This window comes from Biomphalaria glabrata, chromosome 6 (assembly GCF_947242115.1).
Source record: "Biomphalaria glabrata chromosome 6, xgBioGlab47.1, whole genome shotgun sequence".
Lineage (NCBI taxonomy): Eukaryota > Metazoa > Mollusca > Gastropoda > Planorbidae > Biomphalaria > Biomphalaria glabrata.
The window spans coordinates 5,672,387-5,697,035 of NC_074716.1; the positions used below are offsets into that span (position 1 = coordinate 5,672,387).

General features: G+C 37.7%; 1 protein-coding gene across 1 annotated transcript; it reads right to left on the reverse strand.

Moving 5' to 3' along the window:
- Window positions 1–382: 382 nt before the first annotated feature.
- LOC106051279 (uncharacterized) lies at window positions 383–22,380 on the reverse strand. Its single transcript, XM_056032987.1, has 9 exons — window positions 22,181–22,380; window positions 20,183–20,300; window positions 15,634–15,821; window positions 14,519–14,662; window positions 13,666–13,929; window positions 8,499–8,768; window positions 7,188–7,317; window positions 4,701–4,798; window positions 383–899 (listed from the first exon to the last, which is right to left on the reverse strand). The coding sequence occupies exons 1-9, from the start codon at window positions 22,320–22,322 to the stop codon at window positions 760–762; spliced, it is 1,494 nt and encodes a 497-aa protein (XP_055888962.1). The 5' UTR covers window positions 22,323–22,380; the 3' UTR covers window positions 383–759.
- Window positions 22,381–24,649: the final 2,269 nt, after the last annotated feature.

Consider the following 24,649-nt stretch of genomic DNA (forward strand, 5'->3'; position numbering starts at 1 on the left):
GATTCTTCTTATTACGAGAAAAAAGTGAGTTCTGAAGCTCAGAACATAGGAAAGTGCTTGGCATAGGGGCTCCACCCCGGACCCCATGCTGGATGACAGGGAACCAATTGCCTCTCCAAGAATATCTTAAGAAAAAAAAAGTGTTTTTTCTAGCATAAAAAGGACTTTAGGAAAGAAAAAAAAAAGTAAAAAAAACTAAATGGACTAACTTTAATTAGCATTAAATACAGAAATGTGTATTCTAAATATATTGTGAATATTTATGCTTTGTAAAACAAGAAAATTGTGTTCTAATTATATCTTTGAGTTTCTTTTTTATCACATTTGAAAAGTGTGAGAGACCATAGCCCGATTCAAGGTCTCAAGCTTAGCTAAGTGGGGCTGTAAACAAAAAGTCTTCTCATTTAAGATATCGCCACTGGCAAAAGTTTGAGAAACACTGCTCTAGTCAATAACATTTTCATTTTTAAAATAAGCAGACAACATGGAAGTGCAACATTTATCTTCCGAATAAAAAAGTTAAAAAAAAAAAAGATACAATTTTTGAAATAATTATAATAAATAAAATAAAAAATTACATTTGAAGTTCATTTTACAACGGTCTAATTATTATCTCATTATGTAGGTACAGATAAGCTCTCAGAATTTCATGTGATTAAAATAATGTATCAAGTCCTAAAATGATAATTTCAGCGAGATGATTTTGAAGTTTGATTGGAGAGCCTATTTCTACACAAGTCAATAATGAATATGAAACATTTATGAAAAATCTTCATAAAAATCTTCTGTGTTCTCATTAATGGCTGCGGCATTCATGTAAAGGTCATCATCACACGATTCATCCTTATGCTGTTGGCTTACATATCCTAATTGAAGTCCTTCATAACCATGGTCACTTCCTAGAAAAAAAAAGTTTAATTTTCTAATACCAATTAAAACAACTCTTCTCAATCTTTCTAAAATGAACACCAAGACCACTAAAGAACCACGAAAGTGGTGCTATAGTAAGGCTAATTGGAAAGGATACGAGACAGCTGTCGACAATGCCCTTGAAAAAATCCATGTAGAGTCTAGCTCTGTCGACCTTGTGTACCGTCAAATAACAACAGCTATCCTGGGCATGGCTAAAAAGTTTATTCCTCGAACTTACCCTTGTAAAAAATTCAAAAAGTTTTGGACGGCTGAAATCAACAAACTTGTTATGGCTCGGAGAAGGGCATACAAAAAGGTCCAAAAGAACCCAAACAATCCAACACTCAGGCAGAAATACAACAGACTCAGCCTACTAGTCAAAACGTCTGTTAACAGGGAAAAACGAGAACATTGGACCAACACCTGTGCAAGGTTAAACCTAAGGGATAGCTCTAAGGCTTGGAGTCTTCTGAGAAATCTCGAAAATGCTGGGCGTACGAAAACAGCAACCCCATTATCTTCACCTAGTGGGGTAACCATTTCATCGAAAAAGAAAATTGCCACCTTGTTGAACAAATATTTTGCTAAGATCAACAAGGCTGCCAAGAAGTCCCCAATGTCCAAAGCCATTGATAAAGCTCGCAAAGCTGATGAAAAAAAAGACCGAAAGGAACCACAGACCGAAAGTGCTGAGGGAACGATGAACTCCCCATTCTCGATAGGCGAGCTTAATGCTGCCATAAGGAAATGCCAGCTTAAAAAGGCTCCCGGGCCGGATGGTATCACCCCCGAAATGCTTAAGCATGTAGGGGGGAAAGGAAGGGCCGTGCTCTTGGCATTCGTAAATAGAACCTGGGCAGATGGTCATCTGCCCAGGGCCTGGAAACGTGCCACCATTATTCCTATACCAAAAAAGGGAAAAGATGCTTCCACTGCTGAGGGCTACAGGCCCATTTCACTCACATCTTGTGTGGGAAAGATGGCTGAAAAAATAGTAAATGAGCGTCTGGTTTGGTACCTTGATAGTGCCCGTCTTATAGCTCCAGAACAGGCTGGTTTCAGGGCTGGAATGTCCGCTATAGACCAAGTCAACATCTTTGTGCAGAGCGTAGCAGATGGATTCCAAAGGACCGAAAGCACATACGCAGTCTTCATTGACTTAAAACAGGCATATGATAAAGTATGGCGGCCTGGTTTGCTTCATAAGATAAGAGCCGTGGGGGTGCGGGGACGGATATATTACTGGATTAGAGACTTCCTACAAGAGCGTACAATAAGAACAAGGATGTACGGAGAAGTCTCAGGGGAAATGACCCTCGAGCACGGCCTCCCCCAGGGCTCCGTCCTGTCATGCGCCCTTTTCACGGCCTTCATAAATGACCTACCGGCTCAGCTAAAATGCCAAAAGCTGCTATATGCTGATGATATGGAGGCTAGAAATAAACACCTCCAAGACGGTCTATTCTCTGTTCACGCTCGGGACTGGCATTCTCGGGCAACCTTTCCAACTCTCCCTCAACGGAGTGGCTCTCAGCATGGAAAAGCTACCTAAGTACCTTGGTGTAACTTTAGATCGCAAACTAAAAATGTGTGAGCACATCCAGGATGTTGTAAGAAAGGCCTCAGGGAAACTTTGCATTGTGCGGAAGCTGGCATCCACGAAGTGGGGAGCCCGAGCAGACATGCTCCGATCCCTGTATTTAGGAGCAGTCCGATCACAGATAGACTACAGCCTACCTGTGCAAATTTATAGCTCTAGGACTGCTCTTGAACAACTTGATAAAATACAGTCCCAAGCACTAAGATTTGTCTGTGGAACCTTTAGGACAAGTCCAGTAAATGCGGCTGAAATAATGGCTAATATAGGTCCACTAACCCTTAGGAGGGAAAGGTCAGTACTGACCTGCTATGAGCGGTATAAAAGGCTGGATGAATACCTCCCAGCTAGAAAACTAGTGGATGGTTGGAGATGCAGAAGACGTATCCAGATGCAGTCTTTTATGCATCATGCCAGTAGACTATCTGATGAAGCTGGCCTCTCCACCAACCGACAAAACATTCAACGCTTTCATCCCCTTCCCCCTTGGTGTCGCCCAACAACCCCAGACATACGCTTGAAATTAGTAGACCCTAATGCCACTAAGCAAAGCCGTTCATCTAACGACCTTCAAATCCTAGCTCTGGAGACCATTAATACCTTCAAGCCCAGTGCTATTTTTGCATACACTGATGGGTCGACATCAATAGATTCTGGAAGAGCAGGCTATGGAGCCTACATCGACTTTCTTGGCTCTTACACAGTCAAAATCTTTGGACCATGTGGTAGTGTTTGCAGTTTTGATGCGGAGACCATGGCAGTCTGTGAAGCCTTAAAAGTCATTGACTCTCAACTCGGCGAGGGACATTTGAGGGCAACACAGATTGTTGTGGTCACTGACTCAAAATCTGTACTACAGGCTTTGCAAAGCCCCGGACCATGGCCCCCCCCCCCCCCAATATCAACAATGTCATTATGGCTTCACATAACATCAAACAACGCTATGGCACCCCTGTAATAATGCAGTGGGTACCGAGTCACATGGTTGTGACTGGCAACACAATCGCAGACTCTTTGGCCCACCAGGGAGGGCAAATTCCACCCACTGATCAGGCTGTAAGCTTTCATCAAGCCCTGGCTATAATACAAAAAACAGAAATGGAAAAGTGGTTTGAGTGCTGGGACAAGTCCCAAAAAGCCCGTGGAGTCTGGAAGCGCATGAGGCGCCCTGACCGCACTTCCCCGTGGTGGAGGCTGTCCAGGCCTGAGCAAGCTATTATAGCACAGTGCAGGACAGGCCACTGTCCTGTTGGCTCATATTTCTCGCGGCTATGGCCAAATTTTGATTCACGGTGCCCCCGCTGCGGGGAAGAAGAGGAAACCGTGCCTCATATTCTGTTTGACTGCCCCAGACTTGCTGATCTCCGTCTCGACAGGTCTGGGAAACCCAAATTCTCGACCTGTATGGCGACATTTATGCACTACGCAAGACAACAGGGTTTCTGTCCAGGGCTTTTGCAAGAGAGGATTTGAGCCTCTCAAGCCCTCACTCTAATGGAGTTTGATGATGATGATGATATGCTGTTGGCTTACATATCCTAATTGAAGTCCTTCATAACCATGGTCACTTCCTAGAAAAAAAAAGTTTAATTTTCCAATACCAATTAAAACAACTCTTCTCAATCTGGGGCATTAATTTATAGGATATTAACTGGCTTCATTTCTCTCTTAAAATGTGAGCATCATTGTAGCTAGCTTTACCAACGACTCATTTTCTTTTCTCTTTTTGGTAAATATTCCCATCTATCCTCCAATTTCTAGGCTTAGTTTAACAACCTTTTATTCGCGGCTCAAACCAAGAATGCCGTAATATTTGTTTTATAAAGCCGTATATATGTGTTTTTTTTTAAACAGCTACAATTTACAAAATAAATATGTTGGTTTATTATCATGTTCCCAAAAAAAAAAATAATTAAAGATCCGTTCAATTTTCCTGGTATGATTCTAAATTCAGAGTCAACTTGTAGTTTCTTCGGCTCTCTCATTTCATAAACCAACAAATTTTAAATGGCATGGTACCAATTCATTAGAGAAAAGTCAGGACTCTAATGTGGGTAAATATACATTTTTCAACCTAATCTAAACTTTGTGCAGACGTTTCCGCGGGCCGGATAAAACCACATTGCGGGCCGGATCTGGCCCGTGGGCCGTATTTTAGGCATCACTGATCTAAGTAGATCTATAAGCCTACCTTTTTTATCGCCAGGCTTGTTTTTAGTAGGTAGTCCACTGTAGGTTCTAGATGTATCTGTTTTATATTGAACTGGCATAGATTTCAAGATGAGTTCACTGAAGACAAAGATGAGACTTTTAGACTTAGATGTTAAAGGGTCTAAATGCGCTAAATATTTAAATGCTGTTTGTAAACAAGGTTACAAAGAGAGTTTGTGTGGAAACACTAACTCGAAATCGGCCCCCGAAGTGGTCCACTCAAGCAGGTAAAAAGGCAGGTTTCAATATTTTCAGAAAGTGTAACCGAAACTATGAACTATTAACAATCAACAACTGCAACAACTTCTGTTGTATTGTTAGTTTGAATAACAACTTGCTATCACAGGATACGGAGATTTATTAATGTTACTTTTATTACATTGATAATGTTCATATGTATTCAATGAACTGATAGTTATGAAGATATTGTTAAATGTCAACCTTCCTAACTGACCTATCTTATTATCACTATTAACATTGTTTTTTTTTTTTTTTAAATAGGCCCTTATTTTTTAATTTCTTATTTGGATCGCGTGTGAAACGAAGTGAAAATGACGTAGCCTAATAAGGCTTTGTCTTCGAGTCCGAAGATTAGTGAGGAGTACAGTATTTCCCGTGGCTGCGCAGCCCCAGCTGTGACTTACATATTTTGCCACATCCAGGGCAAGCATTACCATTGTCCGCAGGTGGTCGATTTAGATTTTCTTTTCGCCGTCTGCGTTTGTCCTCGGCAGCCTAAGGCTGTTAAAAATAAGTAGACTTAGGGAAAAAGAAAAAAAAATGTTTAAAAAATATGGAACTCGTGCTATGTTTAAAATGCTTTCTAATTAGACTGCGGCCTTTTGGGGGAAAGAACGAAAATAAAAGACAAAGGTTTGATAGAGCTTACGTTTTTTTCACGAATAGCGGGGTCAGGTTGCGTATCTGTCAAAAGTGTTTTTAGTGAGCACCCAGGAGGCGAAAGGAGGCAAAAGCAACCTGTGTATACGTGCGATAGTTGAAGAGATTTCGTTATAGATCAATGGTATGTTTGCTTATATAGGCCTATACTGTTAATTTCACTGCTAATCCACAACGCGTTTGATGCACCGAAGGCATCTATCTCTATTCCAGATTTGATGGCAAACTCCTAAATATTGCCAGACTGAGGGCCAAAACTAAAATCAGAGCCACCCTCGTAAGAGATATGCTATTCGCGAATGACGCAGCGGTAGTGGCACACACGCAAGAGGAACTTCAGTCACTAATGTCCCGCTTCTCTCAGGCCTGTAAAGAATATGGCTTGACTATTAGCACGAAGAAAACAAATGTTATGGGACCACCTGCTACAGTACCACCCTCCATTATCATTGACGATAACAAGCTGGACGCCGTAAACGAATTCTGCTATCTGGGATCCACAATTACAGATGACCTGTCTCTAGAAGAGGAGATTAAAAAAAAACGCTTAGGGAAGGCTGCCTCGACCTTCGCTAGACTCAGGCCAAGAGTTTGGGAAAACCATAAACTAACTACGGTGACCAAAATGGAAGTCTACAAGGCATGTGTTATGAGTACACTGCTGTATGGCAGTGAATCATGGACCACCTACGCAAAGCAAGAGAGAAAACTGAACTCATTCCATTTGAGATGTCTCCGTAGGATCTTGAATGTCACATGGAAAGAAAAAGTGTGCAATACTGAGATCCTTGCGCGATCAGGTATTCCCAGCATCTTTACAGCCCTCAGACAACGCCGTTTGCGCTGGCTTGAACATGTTCGCCGGATGGAGGACAAGCGCATCCCAAAAGTCATCCTCTATGGTCAACTCGCGACTGGCACAAGAAAAACTGGTCGCCCCCACCTCCGTTACATAGATGTAATAAAACGTGACTTCAAATCAGTGAACATCAATACTGCCAATTGGAAAGACATAGCTCTAGACCGCAACAGATGGAGACAGACAGTGACCAAGAAAGCTATGGACAGTGAAAGTACATGGGTCTCAGCTCAGGAAGAAAACGTACAATCCAAACAACGGCCAGCTCCTCTACCACCGAAGCAAAAGCCACCTTAACCTGCGCTATCTGTGGACGGGAGTGTCTCTCCAAAATAGGGCTCCACAGCCAGATGAGGAAGTGTGCATTGAGATGAACCATAGTCGTTCTACGACTGAAGGAGGCCAATGAGGCCTATAGTAAAATTTATTCACAAACTTAGGTTAGTGTTGAGCTATAACTTAAGACAAGACCCATTCATTTATAGGTTAGTGTCGAGCTATAACTTTAAGACAAGACCCATTCACTTAATGACGAAGAGGAAGCGAAAGCATAAACTATAAAAGGGTCTTGATTTTGCAATGTCGCAGGATCATACAATGTTCTTTTTATGTCAATATGATTCTGGAAATAAAGGCACTACCTTATGTAGAAAATGTGCTATTAAAAATGATAAATAAACAATCTTAATGTATCTTAAATGAACCTACGTCTTAGCTTCTCTCTGACGTTTACATCTTGTTGCAATAATTGTAGTAATCACAACACAAATAATAATTAGAAGAACTCCAGCTGAGCTCAACCATATAACCAGTGGCGTCTTGATGTTGACACCATGGGCTAAAAAGAAAGTAAGAATACGTATTTTATCGTGTAAACTATCTTTCAGGGCTGCATTTAGACTTGAAAAATCTCCAACTATTTGAAATATCAGTCGAGATTATTATCTTAATTTATATTATAAAATACAGACGTTACTTTAAAAAAAAGATGATTATAATATGTCAATGCTAAATATTTCTCGGGGCACTAAAGGTACAGCTCTTGTTGCATCCAGCCCTGACTATTTTCAGCGGAAAATGCACACATTTTAGTTAACTTATTTCAACAGAATTAAGAATTATCAACACGGTTTAAACCAGAGATGGACACGCTTTATTTTTTTATGTAAAAGGACCGTTTCAAGAAAAATGCGCTGTTAGAACTGCAGGTAAATTACTGCTATGGAGGCTGAGACACAAACTGTATTATACAAATATTGGCAAAAATACAAATGACTTTTGATCGTAGAAAAGATTGTTATCACAATTACATCTCGAGCTATATAAAAATGTTTAACGCTTGGATTCAGTATGATACACTTGTTTGTCAAATGTTCTACATGTTTCGGATGTTCCTTCAGAGTTGAAGATAATTTACTTCCTAGTCCAAACCTCCCGTAGGACGAAAAGGGGGTGGGGAGGGTGGCAGCGAATAGGGTTTGAACCCAGGACCATCGACAAGTCCGAACGACAGTCCAGCGCGCATATTGCACGACCAGGCAGCCAGGTATGAGACTATACACTTTGTTACATTTAGAAAAAGTCAAAAGAATGCAATAACAGGTGTTTATTAGTGAGAGTGCATCTAATGTTCTTATCATGTGTTTTGAATAACATTTCAATGTCATTGGTTTTAATAGAATCATCAATAACTATATGGTTGACTTTCAATGTGGTCCTCTGAAAATGATGTCAAACAGTGGTCCACTAAATTTGAAACCACAATGTCGTCCACTATCATAAATGACTGATATGTTAAATGTCAATTGCGGGCCACTACAAAGTGCTGGGCCCGATTTGGAGCAATCGGTCTAATCGGCTGGCTCTGGACTTACGATACTGGGAAGACTATGAGGACTTTTAAAAATTCAACTGCTTTCTAAGGACTATTATAAAAATATGTTTAATGTGGCTTTAAAAATATTTACACTATGAAACTGTACATTGAACTTAAAAAATCTGCTATTTAGTTAATTATACCTGGACCAGTTGTGATATTGCCACCAAAAGTCGTACTCTCATTCCCAAGTTTATTGAAGGCAGTGATTGTGTAGTTATAGAGAGTATCAGCTGTCAGGTCTGACGTCACAAGTTCTGCTTCATTTACTTGATAAATCAACACTTGAGTGTCTGATACCAGCGTGATATTATAATGATGTACAATTCCTCGTGAAGAGTTAAACTTCAGAACATATGGAGGTGTGTTCAAGTTACTTTCTTCTTCTAGAACTTCTCCAGGCTGAGCTGGCACTGTACAGTAGACAACAAAAAGTTCTTTAATACCGCTGAGTGGGTGTCACCACCTCAAAGTATTTCTATAAAGGATTACTAGTGGATATTAGTGGATTATATCATACTCCATATGCGTTGTTATTATCATTATCGCATATATTAAAGTAATTAAACATACTATTTGTGTCTGCTACATAAGGAGTTATTTCCTCATTTACGAGAGATGTATGAACTTATGAAATATTCATCCCAACAACGCATACAACATAAGTTTATAATATGAACCCAATGTCACTACGCTTACATCCAAAACAACCCCAGTGACAGTAAGTAATGCATAGCATGAAATAATAACAATTTCATTTATATACCGTAGCTAACAAACAAATATTGTTCTTAAAAATCTACATCAATATAGATGCACACAATACTTTCAAAATATTCACACTATGGGGGATTTTCGTACTAAAGGCTATTTACAGTATTCTATTTGTTTAAATTTTGAGACATTTTGTCAATGTATTTTTATTATAAAATTATTAACAAGCAAAATATGAAAAACATTCTTAAAAAAGAAAAAAGGTTAGGCCTATATTAATTGTAGTTGTATCAATTAGTTTGGATCAGTCATGTTATTAGATTTTTAACATATCTAGACAATAATAGAAATAATAACAATAATAAATCTGTGCGATTAGAAATATGGTGATCAATTGTTTTTGTTTAGCGCTATTTCATCCTTTTAGCTTTCTCTTTTTGTTATGATCTTGACACTTGTCTAGACCAGTTGGAAATGGACAGGGGGAGAAAGAATGGGGCATTGATTGTTTTGTTGTCAGGTGACCAAGTTCACCACCATATTTGCTTAAAAAATTACAATATTTTGGCATTGATGGTCCATTGCATCAGTGGATTAAAGATTTTCTGATAGGGAGAGAACAAACTGTAATAATAAAAGGCTCTAAATCAACACCGATAACAGTAAACTCAGGTGTACCTCAAGGAATAGTCTTAGGTCCACTACTATTTTTAATTTACATAAATGATTTACCAAATTGCATTACTTCAGGAACAAAAGTCAGATTATTTGCAGACGATTGCATAATATATGGAACAATAAAAACATCACAAGATACACAAGTTGTACAAAGAGAATTAGATGAATTACAGAAATGGGAATCAAATTAGAGCATGTCTTTCCACCCAGAAAAATATCAATTATTAAGAAAAACAAAAAAACTAAAACAAATTAATTCCACTTATCTTATTTATGGTAAACCAGTAACAGACTAAAAACGCAAAATACCTAGGTGTTGTAATAAATGAAAAACTGTCACGGAATCCCCATATTGATAAAAGTATCAAAAAATCAAACAAAGCAATAGGGTTTATTAAAAGAAATTTCTATAAATCAAATAAGAACATAAAACTAAAATGTTATTTAACTTTGGTTAGGCCAATAATAGAATACGCATCCTTTGTTTGGGACCCCTCAACTCAAGAAAACATTAAGAAACTGGAACAGACACAAAATAGAGCAGTGAGATTCATAGCAAACGAATATTCACATTTGACTAGAGTAACACCTTTAGTAAAATCGATAAAATTAGAAAGCATTCAGGATATAAGACTCAAAAGTAAAGTAGCAATTATATAAAAAACACTGAACATAATCTTCAAATACAAAACCAAAATTTAATAGAATACTTAGAATTTAGAAAGACACAAAGATAAAGGCAAATTCCTCGTTCTATATTCTAGGACAAATTTGTACAAATGCTCCTTCTTCCCTAGTGCCATCAGAGCTTGGAATGGGTTATCTGAGCTAGCCAGGAAAACCAGTGACTTGGCAGAATTTAAGCCATTGGTTAATATGCATGACTGAATGCATGAGGCGTAATACGTAATCATCATATTTTGAAGTAACGTCTGTTTTAGATAAGATAAAGAAATAATTGTGCAAAATTTCAGCTTGATCTGAGATTGGGTATCGAAGCCCGAAGCCCACCAGTTGATACTCCCATCACCAAATTATCAAATTCGCTGATGACAGAGATATCATTGGACTTGTCGCAGTTGACGAAAGTGTGTACTGGTCAACAGTTGGCACCTTTTAGCAACTTTCTAATTTTGAATGCTCACAAAAGTAAAGAAATTATTGTAGATTTCAGGAAGCAAAAAAGACCATCTTGAAGAAATTCAGATCAACAACCAAACCGTAGACCGAGTGCAAGAATATAAATACCTAGGCACAACTATAATTGACAATTTCTAAAATAAGTGAAAATCTTTAGACCAAAATACATCAACTTTGTCATCACCTGCTGGTATGGTAATAATTCACTGGCTCAAAAACAAAGACTAAATAGACTAATTTAAAAAGCTTCGTATACCACTTAAACACAGTTACCTTCTCTTGAATAACTTTTTTTCATAAACGAAGCCTTTCTAAAACACATACGATTCTTAAAAACAATTTGCACCCATTTAACTACAGTTAAATCAGATCTGAAGAAACTGGTCAGCTCCTCTCTATTAAGGACAAAAAGATTTAAGAAAACTCGTTTATTCCAGTTTCAATCAGGGTGTTTTAAGGTCACTTGTCGTCATCAAGAAGTACATAATTAATATGCGCTGGTTGTCTGTGTGTGAGTGTGCGCGCGTATATTACGTTTGTAAATATTGTTAGTGTTGGCATCTCTATTGTTATTGTTACAGTAGTTACTGAGGAAAAATCAGTAAACATTGATACTGACCATTGGGAAGAGATAGCCTTAGACCGCACTAGTTGGAGAGAGATTGTGACCAAGAAAGCTATAGACAGTGAGAAAACACGGGCCTCGACTTCTGAAGAAAAGCATGCCACACGGAAAATGGCCAGCTCCTCTACCACCAAAGCGAAAGCTACCTTGACACGCAATAAATGGGGACAGGACGGGAGTGCCTCTCCAAAATAGGCCTCCACAGCTATATGAAAAAGTGTTCGAGATGAACCATAGTAGTTTCACGACTGAAGGAGGCCAATGAATACTGAGGACATGGGCGTAGCCAGGATTTTTTTTCGGGGAGGGTTTTGGGGGGGGGGATTCCCCCCTGCCCCCCCCCCCCCCCGCGGAAAAAAATTATATATATATATATATATGTGTGTGTGTGTACATAATTAATCTTTATTACATTCTGACCCTTTCGGAAGACGTTTATTGTTTATTGTAGACTCCCTGCTAGCAAGGGGGTCTGGGGGAGTTCGCAGCGCTCCCCCAGCGCGGGGCGAAGCCCCGCCGCCGAGCACTATTTCTGGTATTGAAAGCCAACAAAATGCATATTCTGAGGTATCTACAGTGCATTATCTTGCTATTAAAAAGTTTTACTTCAAAAACCTAATGTGCTATTCTTACAGACTTAGACACTCTCGAGCCGTTCGGCGCATTTTTCGGCAAGCTGTTTCCGCAACTCTTATTTTACGTAATTCATTTTGTGTGAGAACTTGTCCCGCAAAACCTCATGCGACGCTCTGTCACAACCTTACTAAGGATTCGACTACCAGTTCGGCATATGATTTCTTTCATTTAGACCCGATCTCTATGACTGACTCCTAAAATCTGTCTTAGCCATCTTTGTTGAGACACATTTAATGATTTTCAATTTCGGCAGAAGACTATTCACACTTTATTAATGGCGCCCAAGCCACTGGTAGAAATAATTTGTAACCTTTCTTGACTACGCTCTTGGAATTACATGCCTGTATTTCGCTTTAGATATTTATATCGAAAAGGAAAGTTTTTTCGTCAAATCATCTATTGAGGGGTTTTAAACTAAGAAATCTCTGGAGTTTTTTTGTTTTGTTTTTAATTCAAAACCCCATTTAGCTACGATCATAGAATTCGGTGACTGTAGTTTGCTTTAAAATAATATTGAACAGAGAGGTTTTCAACTCTAAACGCTCTGTAGGGGAATTTTAAACTCAAAACCATCTGGAGGGGTTTTAAACTTTAAAGCCATCTGGAGAAGGGGGACTTAAACTCAAAATCTTTTGCTAAGCTCATAGATTTTATAGTGTGTAATTTGCTTTTTTTTTATATTGAAGAGGTACTTTTTAGCTTCAAACCCTAACTGGAGGGGAGGGGGGTTTCAATTCAAAACCCTTTTGGCTACGCTCATAGAATTTTGAGTGTGTAATTTGCTTTTTTTATATTGAAGATGGGGTTTATCGTAAATTTTGGAGGGGGTTTTAAAATCAAAATCTTCCTCAACTGTGCTGTTGGAATTTGGGGATTGTTGTTTGCATTTTTTTTTGTTTTGTTTTATAGAAGAGGGGGATTTAACTGCAAAATACCTCAGGAAGGGGGTTTAAAATTCAAAACCCCCTGTAGGGGGTTTTAAACTCAAAGCCCCCTGGTAGAGGGATTTGTATCTCAAAACCCCCTGATAGGTGTTTTTTAAATCTCAAAACCCCCTGGTAGGGGGATTTAAACTCAAAAACCCCTGGTAGAGGGTTTTTAACTCAAAACTGCATCGGCTGTGCTGTGGTAAGTGATGATTTAGTATTAAAATCTCACCTAAAATAAACAAAATGAAAGCAAAAATCAGTCCCTTAATTCCGTTCCCCCCTCCGTTTAACCCCAAGAACCCCCCCCCCCCCGGCTACGCCCATGACTGAGGAGGACACTTGTAACGCTTTCTTGATCTTGATTAATATCCCAAACTCTATGACCAATATCCCTATCTCAATGGTCGATATCCCTATCTCAATGGTCGATATCCCTATCTCAATGGTCGATATCCATATCCCTCTGGCTTCTATCACCCTCTATCCATCTGGTGTCAATCTCACGTCTCTTTCAGCATCTGTAAACAATGTGTAACACACACACACACAGACACAACCACTCTCTCACTAACTTTGTAACGCACTTACTTGTCAAGAAACTTGTATTGGTCTGTATTGTAAACTCGTCCTCGTAATCATCTGCTTTTAATGTGGAGACTACTCCAAGAACGTATTCATGACCTGGGGTCAAGTCGGTCAATTGAACTTTTGTAATTGCATTGGTGTACATCTTGTGATGGTCTAGAGGGTCATCCAGCGATGACCAAGCTATATTGTGCCTAATGAAGTAGCTTCCTCTAGGCAAAACCAGGTTGGCCTCCGTGGTTAGAGTTTGTATCTCAAAGATCAATACTGATAAACAATTAATACACAATATATATATATATATATATATATACATATTTATAATATAAGTATATATGAGGTGTAATTGTTTCAATTAGTTTGGATCAGTCATGTAATAAAATGTGTAGTAGATCTAGTTCTAGACTAACAACAATAAATCTGTGCGATTAAAAATATGTTTGCCAAATGTTTTTGTTTAGCGCGATTTCATGTTCTTATCTTGCTCAATACCTTTGATCCTATCACTTGCCTGGACCAGTTTGGGAAAAAGAGAAGGGGGGTGGGGGTGAGGGTGTGTGTGTAAAAGAAGGGGGTAACTGATTAAAAGTTACCGTGATCGCGTTTTACGACATGAATGTAGTTCTCTACAGGGCTCAAGCCTCTTCAAACAAATACACTAACCACTGTGCCGGCGAAGTGCTTATGAAAAAAGAAGGGTTTATAGTTATCTATTATTAGCTTCAAAGTTTTAAGCGACGACCTAATTCTCTATGCAAAGTATAAAGGGGACTAATTCATCGTTTACCACCACATCTGTCAAGTATAATTTCTTTCCCTTTCTAGTGCGATAGGAAAAATGCAATTTTGTGTGTACCCATATGACAGCGACCATTGTCATGATATTTGCCTACAGGACACAGACATCTCGTGTCACCAATTTTGTCATATCTGCACACCATGTCAGGACCCTTGCACATCCCGCCGATATTGAGTGAACACACACTTCCATAGCTCAACTCTGTGGTAATGAGATAGATAGAATAGAGATGTTTAAATATAGAAGCTTGATCAAATTATGGATGTTAATGAAAAAGCAACAAAAAACAAAATAATACGTAAATATTTATTTCATAGGCCATGAAAAGCTTACTTAGATCGAGAATGTACGATTTTCCTAGTAAGTCACTGTCTATTATTTGGATTACGCAAGGATCTTGCGACAACCCTAGCGAGTGTCCTATAAGGGCTACGAAAATTTCTACAATGGGCTGATAGTGACAAAGGATTCTCTTTATCACGGGTTCCCCCGAGGAACTATGCCTGTGCCGGCTGCTTCATTCGCCACCACTCATGTGCACGCCCCCACAGCGTCTCGTATTTCCGAAGGTCAAGAGTTAAAGAAGTATTCCCTGTGACAAGGCAAACGCTACATCTATCTGCATATTTAGCCACAACTAATGCAGACAAAGCTGTTATAGTGTTTGTAAATTAAAATCTACGTTACCGTGTATTCTTCTTTTTATAAATCCCTTTTTTTTTCTTTGTAATTTTATTGAACTATGTCACTGGTTGGTAGGCCTCCTTCTGTCTTAGACATCATTCGTTAATGCCGCTAGTAATAATTGCCGTTCTTTACCATTATAATAAAAAAAAAAACCAAGGTACAATAACCATAAGTAAAACCCTAAAATTATGTTTATAAGTTTCCATTTAATGTACTTATTTATATAGAGATGGAAATAAATTATACAAAGTACAGTGGTGGGAGCACTAAGAAAGAGTCGTCCAAAGAAAATCTGACTGGATAAGTAAAAGAAGGGATATTACTCTCGCCTGATATCTTGAAAGGACAACTGCTGACAGGGAAAAGTGGAGGGAATTTTGTTATGTGAATAGTTATAGCAGCCATAAGACAAAAGGTCAAGGGGCATATAATGATGAGATTCTTGTTGATATGTAAAAATGTATAAAAAAAAAAGAAGATTTTACCTTGCATGTGAAAAGTTGCAATAAAACCATCTTTTTCAACTGAGCCGTCAGTGGTAAACTTTATATGCAACGTGTTTCTTATCTCGATTGGTGAGTTGATGGTGACATTGACCATGGTATTAGACGTATCTGATCCATTATACAGCGTGATTTTATCACAGCATTCTTCAAAGTCCTTGCTCAGCAGTCTGCAATTATTATATACAATACTCTGAAATTCTAATATAGAATATGTTCCTTTATAATGAAGCGCTTTGGAACGATATCTAAAAATATTAGATCTAGTATCAATAAGGTATTATGCTGCTCAAACAGGATTCAGATTTAATAATGGAGATTTTCATAACAAGTATACAAAATACTTTTTTAAAAAAGACAATTCCTTCTTAATACAACTTATCGAGCGATTATGTACTCTTAATAACCAATGAATAATGGATACAAAAAAAAACAACAACAACTACTGGCCTCCCCTTGCATTCCCCCAACCCTACCAAGAAAAAAATTCTGGTTCAGCGGATGTATAAAATCTACTATTAATTTTTGAAACTCTGTAATGAATAACCGAAGGCGTAGTCCAGTGATGGGAACACCTTTGGTGTAAGCGAGCCAAAAAGTTAAAGGAAACATTTTGGCGGGCTAAAATATTTTATAGCTAAATAATACGGAAATTTAGTATTAGGTAGATTTATTGAAACCGAAATTAAACTAATGCGATGCACAAAGGATGGACGCCTGGTCGTGCGGTTTGCGCGCTGGACAGTCGTTTGGATTTATCGATGGTCGAGGGTTCAAACTCTGCCCGCTCCCATCCCCCGTCGTTCTGTGGGAGGTTTGGACTAGGAAGTAAATTATCTTCAACTCTGAAGGAACATCCGAAACATGTAAAACAAACATTTTAACAAAGAAGCTTAAGTTTCGATAAGAGTCATAATTTAGTTCAAATTAGTACGTGATTATTCTTAAGAGTTGACTGAGGTGTTCATGCCTTAATCTGACAAGCTAAGTCTAAGTATCATTAACGAAAAAGTTACTTCTAAACTATTAATATGCAATCACTGCACACAGTGTTTAAGCATGAGAAAACACCAGCAAATTGCCTCAAATTATCTTCATATATGCAACAATAGTCTTCCCTCATACAGTGACTTGGATCTCGTGAACTGCGACATTTTTAGCTGATTGGCAAACAGAAGAAGCTTGAAATGTGATATTGTCAACAAATTGATATTTTCCTTGTATCTTAACATTTAATTTGTTCATGTGACAGAAGATCCTGTGAAAAATGTAAAATTCAAGTCCATGCCGAATCTTCAAGTATTTCAGATCTGAGTTTTTCACATGGAAGGAAGATACCTTTGTCGTCTGCCAGTTCTCCAATTCTCTCTTGAAGAAGCGTCCTGAACTAAGTCGTCTTACTTTCGTATAGTAAAGTACTTTAGAGTATCCAGATGGCATGGAATTAATGAGATCGAAAAGCATTTGCAAGCATCATTATTACATTTATTATAGCTTTTATATAGCGCTACTTTCATGCTTATAGCAATCTCAGAGCGCTTTTGGTCCAATCTCATTTGTGGACCAGTGGGGGGGGGGGGTTGATTTTCCGTGCTGCCTTTAGGCGCTCAGTAAACACAACTCTGCCCGAGTCTGGTGTCGAACCTCATGCCGCCTTCTAGGTAGCCAAGCCAAGCCAAGTTCAAGCGCACTTAGACTCTCGACTACGTTTCCCACATTGAGGACTGTTTTATTTTTATTTTAAGAGTCTTACAGAGAATGCAATCTAATCTACAAGCATCAGAAAAAATGTTTACATATATGTATGCTTTCTCCATTACAGATTTTAAAAATCTATGCCTCTTGTAAATAGTCTATTAGGAATTGTGCAGCCACATTTAAGTCGATACGTTCGTTCATATTAATCATAGTCTCATCTAGATTCTAGAGTATTCTAGAGGAACCTAAAGTTACTAGTCTTTAAGGCTAACAGTGATGTTAATGGTATTGTTATCTTCTCATTCTTTAATTCAAATATAGATTTTAAAGCTTTTCAACATAAATTTGCAATTTTAAATACTTTTTCTTATCCGAACTTAGAAAACTTTATTCCCTAAGTAATAATAATTTTTTTTTATAGCTAACCCGCGGTGTAGCATACGCCATTATTTAGTGACGGGTGAACCTTTCCTGAAAGACACAGTTGTCAAAATGAGGTGGTTTAGGGCAAACGACTGTGTGCGCATGCCTGGAGAGCGAGGAAGGCGCGGGTGCGGGCGGTAAGGGGCGGATGAGGATTAGAAAGTGCACAGGCGTGCGTGGTGTCCCGCATGGTTGGGCGACGTAGAGACTTTTTCTGCAACAATCTCTTCTCTCTTTTTTTTTCTGAGCCTCGCTCCATGTCGCCGCGAAAGAAACTTGGGGTAACTCTAGTCCAAATTGCAGAAATATGTAGGTTTTCTTTCCATGACTTTTTCAGCGAGGGTTAGATAGTCGGCGTGCGTGTATGTCCCTCATGGTTGGGCTACGTAGAGAATTATATACATAGATAGATAAGAATAAGATTTTTTTCGGCCAAATAATTCTTTCGGCCAAATAATTCAAATAATTCTTTCTGCCAAATAATTCTTTCGGCCAAATAATTATTTCCAGCTTTTTGTATTCTCTCGTCATCGGTCAAGGTCAAGGATGTATAAATGAGACGCAGCGGTTTACCTTTAATAGTTATGAAAAAGTTCTTCTCCGTGTTCTAGTCTTTGCAAAACAAAAAACACTGGACATTCTGAATCAACTTTTATATTCTACATTTTAGAATCGCACAGTAAAATTAAGAGACAATAGCGATCTAATCCACAGTCCCTTGTTTAAAGAGTATTCAACGGTCACTGAAGTTTGTTGACTTTGTTTGTGCCAATTTCAAATCAACCGACAAATCATGTGTTGAATCATACTAGTTACAATTAATATTATTCATAACTGTAAAATCGTATTAAAAGCTTGAATTTTTAATTATTAGGGATATTTTTAAAATTTTAACCAGATGAAAATCAACCGGCGGCCGAATTAAACCTTTCTAAGAGCCCGACTTGGCCCTCAGGCCGTAGCTTTCCCATCACGGATTAGTCTGTTCAAGATAAAGATTGTCTCTACCCAAATGTAAATTAATTTTTTTCACTTTGAAAAATTATAACTGTCAAACTATAGTTTTCCAAGTGTGGCCAAATAGTAATTCTTTTCCCAAATATATACATCAACTGTCAAATTTCTCAAAAAATCGTTACAAACTTTTTCGAGAAATGCTCCACCCATTCAGGATTTTGAGCCCATGAATTAGCAAGCTGAATAGAGGAATTGTTAAAATGTGGGAAAATATATAAATAACAAGCTTTTTGGTGGGTTCGGTATACAGAATACGTAAGTATTGATAATTTATGCATTTTTAAAAACAGGAAATGATTTTTGTGCCTTTTTTTTTCGATTCATCTATTCTATAGATCAGTGTTTCCCAAAGTGGAGTACGCGTACCCCTAGGGGTACGGTAAGACTTTGGAGGGGGTATGCGTTGCACCTCACTAACTATGATGATTTTTTAAAAATACCCAGTTATAACTAGCACGCTCATTATTGTGAGGGGTACCCAGCATTACAAAAAATTATAAAAGGGGTACACAGAGGTCAAAAGTTTGGGAAACACTGCTATAGATCACAAGGTTTGAAAGGGAAGCTTTACTTTTTTGTTTCATATTCTGGTATCACTTCATGGAAACTAATGAATCTTGGAAACTAATGAATGTTGGAAACTAATGAATCTTGGAAACTAATGAATCTTGGAAACTAATGAATCTTGGAAACTAATTAATCTTGGAAACTAATGAATCTTGGAAACTAATGAATCTTGGAAACTAATTAATCTTGGAAACTAATGAATCTTGGAAACTAATGAATCTTGGAAACTAATGAATCTTGGAAACTAATGAATCTTGGAAACTAATGAATGTTGGAAACTAATGAATCTTGGAAACTAATTAATCTTGGAAACTAATGAATCTTGGAAACTAATTAATCTTGGAAACTAATTAATCTTGGAAACTAATGAATCTTGGAAACTAATGAATCTTGGAAACTAATGAATCTTGGAAACTAATTAATCTTGGAAACTAATGAATCTTGGAAACTAATGAATCTTGGAAACTAATGAATGTTGGAAACTAATGAATGTTGGAAACTAATGAATCTTGGAAACTAATTAATCTTGGAAACTAATGAATCTTGGAAACTAATTAATCTTGGAAACTAATTAATCTTGGAAACTAATGAATCTTGGAAACTAATGAATCTTGGAAACTAATGAATCTTGGAAACTAATTAATCTTGGAAACTAATGAATCTTGGAAACTAATTAATCTTGGAAACTAATGAATCTTGGAAACTAATGAATCTTGGTAACAAATGAAACCTGAACACGGAGACAGATTGAACAGTAGCGTACTGAGCTATGCCTAAGTAATTTTAAAGTAATTAAGTAATATTACTTATTTGTTACGATTGTTACCTAAAGACGATAACCTTTCCCACAATTTTCCAAGTATATGTTGAGGATGATGGGTACGCTGTAGGAAATCCGGGACTTGCTATGGTACCAAAAGTCTCAGTAATTATAGAATTTGTTTCTGAAACAAACACGAATTTAATGAAAACATCAACAACATAAAAAAATCTTTGTGTTTCGGACATGCCTTCAGAGCTTAAGATTATTACATTATTAGTAAGACGCGCAGAAGTAAGGTGACGAATTTATCACAGGATTATTACTAGTAGGTTATTTAAAGATGATGAGGTCAATGCTATAAAGTGTGCCACATGATGTAGAGTGCCAGAAAAAAGAATTGAATTGGAAAATCACATTACATTTTATTTTACAACTTTCAGAAGATACTTTTTTGCCAGCATGTGTATATGACTTCTGAATTCAGCAAAAATGTAAAAATGTTTGTAAAATGTTTTACATGTTTCGGATGTTCCTTCAGAGTTGAAGATAATTACTTCCTAGTCCAAACCTTCCACAGGACGAGCGGGCAGGGTTAGAACCCTGGACCATCGATAAATCTGAACGACAGTCGCGCAAACCGCACGACCAGGCAGCTATCTATGCCATCCAGGTAGCCAAGTGGTTTATGCCACTAAAACCCTATTCGTATTCATCTTACTCTACTCATAATAGTTTTTAACAATATTCGTAACAGCCTCGGTAAAATAGGTATTTGAGTCATCGAAAATATGCCTACATGAGTCTACACTTGTATTAACCATACACTACAACTGTGACAATTATACAGCAACTTAAAGTTGTTTTTATTTCGTTAGTCTTATGTATATTCCCAAAACCCTATTTAGATCACTAAGTCAAAACGAAAAATTCACCAATCCATCAACACCCTGAACAAGTCCACAATGTGCTGCAAAGTGGATGGTATCTTTTACGCATCGATGTTTTTTTTTTCTAAATTTAGACTATATGTTTCGTGTCTAAACCTGTTCTTTTAAGTCATTAATAGATTTACTTAAGGATTGCCACTCATGCATGATTGTCTTAAGTCACCAGTGTGTCTCGTCTATGCTCAACAAAATACTTGAAGTACTGACGGTAATCTTTAGTTATACAACTATAATACTGTTATAAACCTGGTGGTGGCACAGATGGGGGTAGTGGTATGCGTGTAGTCAGCCGACGCAAATCGCCCCAGGCCAGCGCTAGACGAGCGGTCAACCGTGACGAGCTACGACGGTCAGTCGAGACGAGTGTCAACATGAAGGTTCGAGTAGGATCGGCGTCGTGAACGGGGCTCAGGAGCGTCACGAGAGTTGTAGTCACCTGACCACACAGAAACGTCGAGCGGCGTTCTGTCCGGTTCTAGAAGGCCAATAGGGACACTATATAAGAGCGGAGGTGTCGCAGTCAAGACGGTTGAGAAAAGGGGCTCAATACAGCAAGGTTCACGACAGAAGGTTCACGACAGAAGGTTCACGACAGAAGGTTCACGACAGGGCTTAGAACACGGTCGACTACAGCACAGTTCAACGGTATGGTTCTGTACGGAGCATTACGACGGTTCAGTGCGGAGTACTGTCAAGTACAGTTGAGACGACTGGAATCTTGATCTTGGTCTGCGATCGAGTCCGACACAACGAGCCTAGTGTGTGAAGTCAGTCCTGAACTGTTGAACCCAGTGCAAGCCCGGAACGAGACGGAGAGGCCAGTGCAAGAGTTGATACGGCGGAACGGTGTTATCGGAGAGATATTTGTACAGTGTACGTGTTGCTAATTGTACAGTATTGGCTGTTATTTATTCAACTATTAAAGTGTTACGTTACTTTGGAGCCCTGAGTTGTCAAGTTCTTTAAGTTGGTGGTGTATGGTGCAGTTTGCAGAGAGCCTGGATAGTGAGATTCGTAACAATACTGTGCACATCTCAGAACTTATGTAAGTCCTTAATCAAGAGATGCAAAGTCAATTTCTTTTCTAACAAATATAGATATCTAAATAGTTTACCAAAGATTCTGTAAATTCCAGAAAAAAAATCATACTGGTTGCGTTGTACAGCTTCAACTCTTAGAGAGGAAGACCTTGACGAGATACTGGTTCTTGACGAATAATCTGAAAAGTAGATGAACCTCTCCGAACCGTTGTGCATCGGGTATTTGATGTAGCTCTGGGTGTCTCTGGCTCGTGCTGGATTAAAATCAACATTGGTGAGACTGGAAGTAGTTATACAAACATTGGTGAGACTGGAAGTAGTTATACAAACATTGGTGAGACTGAAAGTAGCTATACAAACATTGGTGAGACTGAAAGTAATTACACAAACATTGGTGAGACTGAAAGTAATTATACAAACATTGGTGAGACTGAAAGTAATTATACAAACATTGGTGAGACTGAAAGTAGTTATACAAACATTGGTGAGACTGAAAGTAGTTATACAAACATTGGTGAGACTGGAAGTAGTTATACAAACATTGGTGAGACTGAAAGTAGTTATACAAACATTGGTGAGACTGAAAGTAGTTATACAAACATTGGTGAGACTGAAAGTAGTTATACAAACATTGGTGAGACTGAAAGTAATTATACAAACATTGGTGAGACTGAAAGTAATTATACAAACATTGGTGAGACTGAAAGTAGTTATACAAACATTGGTGAGACTGAAAGTAGTTATACAAACATTGGTGAGACTGAAAGTAATTATACAAACATTGGTGAGACTGAAAGTAGTTATACAAACATTGGTGAGACTGAAAGTAGTTACACAAACATTGGTGAGACTGAAAGTAGTTATACAAACATTGGTGAGACTGAAAGTAATTATACAAACATTGGTGAGACTGAAAGTAGTTATACAAACATTGGTGAGACTGAAAGTAGTTATACAAACATTGGTGAGACTGAAAGTAATTATACAAACATTGGTGAGACTGAAAGTAGTTATACAAACATTAGTGAGACTGAAAGTAGTTATACAAACATTGGTGAGACTGAAAGTAGTTATACAAACATTTGTGAGACTGAAAGTAATTATACAAACATTGGTGAGACTGAAAGTAGTTATACAAACATTAGTGAGACTGAAAGTAATTATACAAACATTGGTGAGACTGAAAGTAGTTATACAAACATTAGTGAGACTGAAAGTAATTATACAAACATTGGTGAGACTGAAAGTAGTTATACAAACATTGGTGAGACTGAAAGTAATTATACAAACATTTGTGAGACTGAAAGTAATTCTAAAAACATTGGTGAGACTGAAAGTAGTTATACAAACATTTGTGAGACTGAAAGTAATTATACAAACATTGGTGAGACTGAAAGTAGTTATACAAACATTGGTGAGACTGAAAGTAATTATACAAACATTGGTGAGACTGAAAGTAGTTATACAAACATTAGTGAGACTGAAAGTAATTATACAAACATTGGTGAGACTGAAAGTAGTTACACAAACATTGGTGAGACTGAAAGTAATTACACAAACATTGGTGAGACTGAAAGTAGTTATACAAACACTGGTGAGACAGAAAGTAGTTATACAAACATTGGTGAGACTGAAAGTAATTATACAAACGTTGGTGAGACTGAAAGTAATTACACAAACATTGGTGAGACTGAAAGTAATTACACAAACATTGGTGAGACTGAAAGTAATTACACAAACATTGGTGAGACTGAAAGTAATTACACAAACATTGGTGAGACTGAAAGTAATTATACAAACATTGGTGAGACTGAAAGTAATTACACAAACATTGGTGAGACTGAAAGTAGTTATACAAACACTGGTGAGACTGAAAGTAATTACACAAACATTGGTGTGACTGAAAGTAGTTATACAAACATTGGTGAGACTGAAAGTAGTTATACAAACACTTGTGAGACTGAAAGTAGTTATACAAACATTGGTGAGACTGAAAGTAGTTATACAAACACTGGTGAGACTGAAAGTAATTACACAAACATTGGTGAGACTGAAAGTAATTACACAAACATTGGTGAGACTGAAAGTAGTTATACAAACACTGGTGAGACTGAAAGTAGTTATACAAACATTGGTGAGACTGAAAGTAGTTATACAAACATTGGTGAGACTGAAAGTAGTTACACAAACATTGGTGAGACTGAAAGTAGTTATACAAACATTGGTGAGACTGAAAGTAGTTATACAAACATTGGTGAGACTGAAAGTAATTACACAAACATTGGTGAGACTGAAAGTAGTTACACAAACATTGGTGAGACTGAAAGTAATTATACAAACATTGGTGAGACTGAAAGTAGTTATACAAACACTGGTGAGACTGAAAAAAATTATACAAACATTGGTGAGACTGAAAGTAGTTATACAAACACTGGTGAGACTGAAAGTAATTACACAAACATTAGTGAGACTGAAAGTAGTTATACAAACACTGGTGAGACTGAAAGTAGTTATACAAACATTGGTGAGACTGAAAGTAGTTA